Consider the following 9,627-nt stretch of genomic DNA (forward strand, 5'->3'; position numbering starts at 1 on the left):
TTTTCCACAATTCAATTGGGGACTAAAATTACTAAAACATCAACTAATTACTAGTATCATAATTTAGTGGTATTTTTCTTCACGTGTAAATGCGAGATCTTATGTTCTACTTGCACAGCTAGGATGTACAATATTGTGTTGAGTTCAATGTCTGGTTATGCCTAGCTCTAAGCTAATTTTTTTTTTAAATAGAGTATTATTGCATAAAATAGAAAAACTTCAAAAAAATGATTAATATTGATGGAAGGGTGTGGGATTCTGATTTTATTTTGGTACCCTAAAGGCTAAAGGGGTCCATATATTCGTCACAATTCACTTGCACAACCCCCCACGGCCCCACAGAAGCTAAAAATTAAATAAATCAGTTCCACCTTCATGTTAGAAAAAGTTTGATTCAAATTTTTTTTTTAAAAGTTTAAGCAATTTGTCATTTTCGAGTCTAACCAGGTAGGATTTTCGAGAATATCAATGTAGCAGTATGTTAAACTAATTGTGCATGAACACATATGAAAAAGTTGTGAACTCATACCACTATGCGGTTGGCTTGAAAATAAGTGGCATATGCCCGTTACAATATCGATATCTCAAACCCATTGTGCAGAGAAAGTTAAAACTCATTAACAATCACGTATAAAATATCTTTAAAGTGACATGCCCATTTGAGTATAGCAAGAAATAGAAATGCTGGGATCAAACTTAGATTATAAACAGTAGATTTGGAATATATGAAGACCAAGATGGCCTTGAAATTATAATATCTACTTGCAACTGAAATGCAAATTGGAAGATTACAAGAGTTGCATTAGCATTAACCCTAAATTAACAACTAAATCAACATTACATTAACTAAGACCTTCATAACAACCCAAACCACATTTACCAGAAAAAAAAAAGATCAGGAAACACCAACCAACAACTTGGGTTTCTAAAGAATTCAGTTAGCCATCGCTCTTCTTATTTTGTCATCCATTTACAAGGGCCGGCGGCCTCTCCGTTCGGGGAAAGGGAGCCGTGGCAAGAGAGCGACGGCGGACCAGACTGATATTACATAAACATCCTTCAACTCCTACTTTCTTGTCATACTTTTTTTACATCATTAACAAAGATACAAAAAGAAAACAATTGATCGGACATCTAGACGAGAAGGCAAGTCTCGGGCTGTTTGAGCTGTTGTTTGGCTTGCTGCTGGGACCAGTACGCATGAGCTGTTAGGACCCTGTCCAAGAGCTCCTGCGGGACGGGCTCTCCCCGCCTCTGTTGAGGAGATATTCTCGCCGTGTGCACTAGGGTTTTCCACTTATCCTACACAACCCGTAAAAACGACACAATCATAACCAAACCCACATCACATCCCTCACTTTTTAAGCAGTTTTCAAACAGAAAACAAAAAAGCACAGCAGCAAAAGTATTTAACAGACAAAGTTAGATTTAGGAGATGCGTGTAAGTTCAGAATATAAGAGATTCCCTCACAGTTGTATTCAACAGGTAAAGTTATGCAGATTAACAAAGCTACAAAGACTGCCTAATCATTGCCTCTAATTCAAGCAAGCTGTTTGACAGACTGACCAGATCAAACTAAGTACCTCGAGCGGGCCCAAGCCGCAGAAAAGGACTCATAAATTAGTAAAATATAATGGTGAGGAAGCAATCATAAGCCATGTGAAAGTAACACATGATATGAAATTTAAATTTGAAATCTTTTACCGGGGACTCAATTAGGTAACCAGAAAAGATTAAAAGAAACAATGTTCGTGCTCAAAACTTTATCATTGGCAAACAGACTCCTTACCTTTAAATCCACATATGTTCGATGCTTAGCGTTGTCAAAAGCTCGTAGTTTAACATCACGCCACCTGTAAATAAGCAAAACCATTAAAACTCCACACTGCAGCAGAAGGGACTGTTTTCTATTGAAAGCTCACAGTTTACTCTTTTAAGCAAAACCATTAAAACTCCACACCACAGCAAAATTTTACTAAGTCAAGCTGGACAAAATCAAAACTTATGCTCGTAAATCATTTATACCTTCCGGTACCAAGTTTCTCAACCGCTTGGACAAGTGCTTCCACTTCTGTAACAGAGAAAGGTCGACGAATTCGGCGCTGTCCAATATCAAACCGCCTTGATTTCCTGTTCCCAGGAACCACAGCCAATGCATCCATACTCAGATCTGGAACAGCAACCAGTGCTTTAGAATCTGTTGTGCTTTTTTCAGCTGACATATCAGTTGGAGAGGGTGCTGAATCATGATCACTTTCAATGTAGCTCCCAAAACTGGCCATATGAGGTTCAGGTAGGGGTTCACCAGTAGGACCCGGTTGGTACCTGGTGCAAAATCATTATTAGCTAAATAGCAACTAAATTTCTAGTCTTGGTCTGAAAGCAATCCTACGAAATCCTACAAGATTGAGATTGCATAGCACTAGACCAGACTAATATGTACAACCTGACTGCTAAGTTGCTAACGTTGTAAAAAAGTTTCAGAATCACCCTAGCATTCAATTGGAAAAAGAGAAAAATGAACACGAAAAGAAGCACCACCATCTGTAATGAATTAGTACGCAAGGGAAGAAATAAAAAACTGAACGAGGTGCAAAACTGACGAGGCCAGAGCATATTTGCATTACCTTGTTAAAGGCTTTACTTCATCACAGGGAAGCATACTTGGAGAACCATCAGAACATAAAGGTAGAGGGGTTCGGGAAGGGTTGGGTTCCAAGGAAAATCCCACAGAATCTAGATGGTCATCTTGAGAAATTCCTGTTTGCAGTAAAGTTTTGTTGTCATCTCTCACTTTCTTTCCTTGAAGAAGTACACCAACACATAATCCACCACCAAGTACAGCTGTCACTGCTTCCATAACTGTTTTCTGCAGAATGATCGCACATCATGAGGACCCGAACTAACACCATGAGAAAGTGCGGTATGTCTCTCATATAAACAAATCCAGTATACTACATAGCTAAACTAGAGGGAGATGCACAATCAAAATAGTCCTGAAATACCTTTAATGAACCAACAGTTGCTGTCTCCGGAATCTCAATAAATAGCTCTGGAACCCTAAACGACTTGATCCTGAGCTTCACTGAATAAGGGAAAAATCACCTTCTTGTAAAAATCTCTTGGAATGTAAGACACGAATCAAATTAAAAGTGTACATATCAAGCGCTCATGAAATTTTTTTTGTACCATGCGAATTCCTTGATTGGAAAGATGAGTGCTGACCTCCTACCGAAGAAGACATCCCAGTGGCTGCATAAATATTTCATACTACTTGGTAAAAAAAACTCATACATTCCAAAACACATCAAGATAATCACATTGATTGAATAGAATCTGATTTTGAAAATGACCTTGCATCTTTGAACACGAAGCAGAAGCATTTACATTGGTTCCCTTCCCCCGCAAGTCAAAGAATCCCTCTCTACTAATACCTTGATCAGGATTTGGAACTGTGCTACGGTCAAAAAGCCTCCTTTTCTTGAAAGGCATATTCATTTGAGATCTTTGACGTTTGTAGCAATTCTTCCTGTTGTGGTAATTTGGTTTCATATCCCGATCTAAAGATTCAGAAAAAGATAATAATTGATATTAGAAAACAGTTTAGCGAAACCACACAGCATTGCTACTAAAACTTTGAAAGGAAGCTCGAGAAACTCACAAATTCTTTTAGTACGAGGCAGCCACTTACAGGAATTAGAATGTGTCTCATCCTTCGACTTTGGAGCTACTTTCCAATATTTCGAAGCCAATATTTTCCGTATTCTTCGGTCTCCAATACGCGACGGCGCTGGCCTTGAATACTTCATGGCTGTACTAGGGTGAGTACACCCAAAGAAATTTTCGTCATCATCTCTACCAACTAATTTTACATCATCCCGGCTAGCGGGGAAAGATCTCTGAGGAATATGATCTACATACATAGGCACCTTGGTGCTACTATCTGAACTAACTAGCGGAGGAGGTTCACCTTCCCAGACAACCGGATCCTGAAAACTGCACATATCAGGCCCGTTACCAGTAACCACCTCCCCACTCTTATTAGTCTCATCCTTTACTAATATTTTAACTTTATTATCTAATTTACATTCACCAGACTCCCTGTTCCCAGAATAGCCTGCTTCTATTTTCCCAGTAAGACTTCCCAATTCATTCTTGCATTTTCCACTCGCCAACATGTCAGAAACAAACCTCTCCGAGCCATTAGAAGTTGTCATAACCGAATGACTTTCATTCTGATGAACTGGAGAAGCCTTGGAGCACGAACTTAGATTCTGACCTGTTGACATATGATCAGATACCAAAGGTATCCTATCACAACTGCCTCGATCACAAGGTTCCACTTTCAAGGTTTTATCTCCAGCCAGATAATTCTCCTTAATACCTGCACATTGAACTTTTCCGATTGATGTATGACTGGAAGCGGGAGAACTCTCTCCCTCGAGCAATAACTTGCCAGCTACAGTGGCCAACAAGTCAAATGCACCCATTGCATTGTCTTCAACCATCTTTCTAACTGCACGCCGCTTCTGAAAAATCGTTATCAAAATTAAGCATATGGATTAATTTGATAAAACATTAAGCATATAGATCATAAACGTAAAATGTAAATCATAAAGAGTCGTTGGATACACGTACCCTTGCTGATCTATAAGCTTTAGGAGTGACAGGCACCTGATAGCCATTGAATCCGTAATCCAACCTCTTCTGCATCACCATATCTTAAAAATCATACCACGAAAATTTACATCAACTACAAAGAACCCGGACTCAGATTAGTCCTTTCAACTAATATACACGACCACCACCAATGAGAATCCAAAAGCTACGTCCTGAAAACAGAGATGAATGCAAGCAATCAGTTTCGCAGAAAATAAAATCTAATTGTTCGGATCACAGAAAATGATCTCGCATAATTCACTCTATCACGCAACATTTAATCGACGAGTATATCAATAGAATTCCGGGAGATATTCGGAACATTATTACCCAAATTCGATTGCATCTGAGCATACAAAAACTCCAAAAACGTACAAGGATATATCAAATTACAACCTAGAAGCATAAGTTCATGTCCGAAACTCTGATCAGATCCACACGATCTGACTGAAAAAACATAGACATAGCAACCCAGGAAGAACAAGAAACAATAAGGGGAAAAAACTAATTAACATAAAAAAACAGAGACTAGGTAACAGGTTAATAAACCTTAAATATACCAGGAAACAACAAATGACAATCGAACCCATCAAATAAAATCCTCAACAGTTCCTGTCAGGAGAACCAAAAATTCGCCATTTTTGACGGAGTAAATGAGAAGCGGGAAAAAGAAAGAAAAAAATGAATAAAAACAAAAGTCCTTAAACCACTGCAAAACCCAAAAGACAGATCTAAATTCAAAATCCAGCCAACAAAAGGGAAATTTCTGAAAAATTGGGACAATTTAATTCCCTTAATCCTCAGGGAATTATCCAAAATCTGAAGGAAAAAAATAAAGAGGTCTAAAACCCTCGGCCGAGATCGACCTTGAAGAACACACAATTCAGATTGGGTCTCCATAACAGACAAAAACGAACAGAGAATCTTCATTTCTCGAATTTCAGGGAGAAATTTGAGATTTTTTAACTAAAATTGGGATGGAAATTATGAATTCCCACCGGAAAACTCAGATCGAATCCATCAAACCCAATTGGAAGCAAATCAGATCGTCCACAAAAATCAACGACAAAAAAAATCATTTTTTAAGACCTCGTTTGTTTGCTCAGAATTTCATAGCGGAAAATCCCATAATTTCGAGCCAAAAAAAATATTCTGGGTCGAATTCCGAGTCAAAAACCAAGCAATTCTCTCCCCTTTTCCGCACTTTCTCGGCAACCAAACACACTGTTCGGGAAAGGCTCATCGAAACCGTACATAAAAAAATAAAAATAAAAACGCAAGCTTGAACAATTTTCGCCAAAAAAATTACAACATGCTCACCTCTAGCCAACGATTGTTCGCTCAAACCTCAAATCTCTAAGCCCAGAATCGAAAAATCTCGAGAAATTTCAGGCGAATGTAAGATCGGGGAATTGTCGGAGAAATCAAACCAACAATGATACGGAAATTTACGCTATTTTCTCACCCATTTTCTCTCTATCCCATATTTTCCCGGAAAATCTAGATTTTTTTCTTCCGGTTCAAATAACACCCATTTTTCTCTCTCTAAAACAAACAAAAAAACTGGTCTTTCTCTCTCCCTCTGATCGCCAAAACCCTCTGAAAACCACCAACCATTGCTTAAACCCCCGCCTCTTATACCATTGACCCCTCTCACCGGACCTAACGGTAATTCCCACCTAAAGAACCGGCTATAACAGGTGTGTGGAACCCACCTAAAGGTTCGGTTCTTCGCTATTGAGTGGACCCACTTTCCAACTGCCATGTGATCGTGACACGTGGAGCATTATGCTATCATGTGGCTGCTTGTGGCCCGCCGGATCCATAAAAACCGTCGGGTCACGAAGAAAATGGGTTTATGTCGTAATTTGCTTCTGTGGGATAATTTCCAATTTTCATTGGGTCACCAAATAGACGTTGGAGTTATTTGTGGTTATCCCACATGAAAAATGAACGGATGGTGTTCGGTTACCAAGAAAAAGATACAAAAAAATGATGTTCAAAATTTGCATGATTCTTCCTTTTGTTAGTTTATAATTCATTTTTCTCCAAATGGGTTAACTACTTGTTAAATTTGGGAATATTATGGAAAAAAAAAATTGTGTGAAAAAGAATTGTTGTAGTTTCTTCATCGCTGATCATCTCCAATCCATATGTTAAAACTCAAAATTTTTAGCCAAGAAACAGTTTTTTTGCTCCAACTCTTATAGATTAAAATTTTAGCCCTAGATTATTAAAGAATGAATTTAAACTATTTTTTTTCTTGAAGTAATTTTTTTAAAAGAAAAAAATTATGTAGACTATTCTAATTAATTTTATGAATATTTTAACTTAAAAAAAATTTAGATTCTGACAAATATTGAAAAATCACTAACTGACACCATGAAACTCGTGAAACACTATGAAAAAAATATGAAACACATAAAATATTTTCTTCTTAATTACTTTAGCCGTTGGATTTAAATTTGGACCGTTAGATTTTTTTTTTTACCGTTGGATTTCATCATATTAGATCTTAACAATTGGATTCAATGAATTTATAAATATAAAACCAAAAAAAATATACATATATGGTGGACTAGCTCCATTAACTCTAAGGGAATCTTGGGCTAAATTTGGCCAAGAAATGGAAAAAATTTTAGTTGTGACGGAAACACGGATGATACACCACGTGTTTTTATGTAAATGATGGAAAATTTTAATTTTTAAGCTATTAACCTTTTAACACACATATCCCATCATTTATATAGGGACACGTGGTGTACCACCTCGTGTGACAATCATACTAAAAAATCTATACCAGAAATAAGTTTTGAGTTTTAACTCATATTTGTCCTAAGTTTGGAGCAAATTGGAGTAAGTTTTGACCCTAAAATTTGAGTTCTACTTCAAGAGTTGGAGTAGGTCTTAGGGAGAAGAGTTTAAGCAGTTTATTAAAGTATAACTTAAGTATCAGAAGATTACGCAAGCAATGCACCAGTATCAAAAGAATTCTCCGATTGTCAATGGTTTTTCACTAGCATCGCACTAGTGTCACTCTCTTTACTGCGTACAAATGTTTTTTTTTTTTTTGATTGCGTGATATTAGGAGAGATTTGTACAAATCATATTCATCTGTTGTTTAACATCAAGAGAAACTCAAGCTCTCAATTGGTTTCCTCAAGCATCACACAAGTGTCGCCCTCCCTTGAGTAATGTTTTGTTTGAGTGTACAATGTCCATTATTGTTCATCAAATGAAATTATTCATTTGTCAATTGTGTTTTCACAAGCATTGTACGCGTATCACTCTCTTACTCATTAGATATGTTTTGTTTATAGTATTAAGGGAGATATTTAATTGTTACAAATCATGTTCAATGACAGAGTCAGATTTTTATTTATGTGAAGGCGTAAAAAACTATGTCAATTTACTTTTAGAACATTAAACAAAGTTCAATGGTTGTCAAATGCCGCTGCTACTACAAATCTATGCTAGTGTGAACCTCAAGCTAACATTTCCTGTTTTTGTAAGCTCAATCTGATCGAGAGTGAAATTGTTCCAAGCAAGTAAATACGTAAGTACCAAATTACTTTCAGAATAGGTTAAGAGTTTAATTTTTCTTAATGTAATGGAAGAAATAAACCTTTTTATAATATAGAAAAGATATTCTCATTGTCTAATAGATTATAGCTCATGTGAAACATTCAATAGGATTAAGTGCCAAAAATACATTCATTAAGGTAAATATAGGAAGAAGAAACCACCGTACAATGATTCAGTGGGCATGGACAAATTTCAAGCGTGTATTTCATAGGACGCATTCTGATTTCGATCTATGACACTGATAAATTACGCGATAAAAGCAGTTAGCCGATAAAACCATAAAATAATAAAGGTGGGGTAGACCGTAGAGAAGCAGTAGAGATCCAGCCATTGAAGTCACCACTATTTTATTCCTTGCTTCCTTATAATACTAATCCCTCTCTTTCTCTCTCCTCACGCTCTTTGCTCTCAGATCTAAAACATAGTTTTTCTCTAACATGGATCCGATCATCCATTGAGGGTGTATCCGTCATTTCACGTTACAGTCAATTGTTAAGCTTGCTTTAATCCCTGTTTGTACATTTTTGTCATATTCATCCCAGCAGTTATCCCGATAAGCATGTTGCGTACTTTTTTTCTGCGTTGCCAAAAAAAATATTAATTAATTGAAAAAACAAAAAAATAGAACTTAGCAATCATAATTTATAGGAAAACTAACGAAAAATCTAAAATAAATAATTTTAATAAAAAATGAAAAATAAAAATGTATTGAATATTACTAAAAAAATATATATATATAATTTTTCATTAAAAGTAAACAGTACATGAGTCTTTCGTTAAAACTTCTATAATTTATTTGAATTTCGCTTTTGTTTGTGGATTTAACAGGGGTGGCGTGACGTAAGACGGAGTCCCGAAGCCTACGTGGCGAAAAGGGAGGTCACTGTTGGTCGCTTTTTGGTGAGTGTTATTATCTCCACCCGAGAAGGACAGGAGCATGGTGACGAGTGGGACCCGGAGGAGGAGGTGACGGAGAGGGATCTCCGTTAGGGATGACGGACACGTGGCTGGTGAAGAACTAAGATAGCTAACGGCGTTGACTTGGGGGATAAGAAGTGGCGGTCATCGCCCCCCGATTCAACAGAAGGGAGTTTGAAGTTTTTGACGATTAATTAAGAAAATCGTGCGGAATGGACGCGTGGCGGGCGAAGAGAGTGGGATGCCAAGTAACGAAGAAGAACAAGGACACATAAAGCGCTTCTCCTGTGTTGTACGGGAACGTGGGGCTTATCGTGATACATGGCGTGGAGGGAGTGGCTGGATTTGGAAGCATCCTGTGGCGGTGGGAAGTATGTCAATGGGATGAGCATTTTTGTGGAGATAAAAAAAAAAAAAAAAATTGTTGATTCTAACACAGCATATCAAAGACATGTGTGTAGCCC

General features: G+C 37.2%; 1 protein-coding gene across 3 annotated transcripts; it reads right to left on the reverse strand.

Annotated features, from left to right (window-relative positions):
- Positions 1-696: 696 nt before the first annotated feature.
- Positions 697-6,274, reverse strand: MYBR20 (telomere repeat-binding protein 5-like). 3 transcript variants are annotated; one of them, XM_008386730.4, is made up of 10 exons: positions 5,981-6,274; positions 4,640-4,833; positions 3,663-4,530; positions 3,355-3,561; positions 3,191-3,253; positions 3,007-3,086; positions 2,629-2,870; positions 2,027-2,326; positions 1,791-1,854; positions 697-1,302 (listed from the first exon to the last, which is right to left on the reverse strand). In XM_008386730.4, exons 2-10 carry the CDS (start codon positions 4,718-4,720, stop codon positions 1,135-1,137), a joined length of 2,073 nt encoding a protein of 690 aa, XP_008384952.1. In that variant the 5' UTR covers positions 4,721-4,833; positions 5,981-6,274; the 3' UTR covers positions 697-1,134.
- Between the last annotated feature and the right edge of the window lie 3,353 nt (positions 6,275-9,627).

This window comes from Malus domestica, chromosome 11 (assembly GCF_042453785.1).
Source record: "Malus domestica chromosome 11, GDT2T_hap1".
NCBI classification, from domain to species: domain Eukaryota; kingdom Viridiplantae; phylum Streptophyta; class Magnoliopsida; order Rosales; family Rosaceae; genus Malus; species Malus domestica.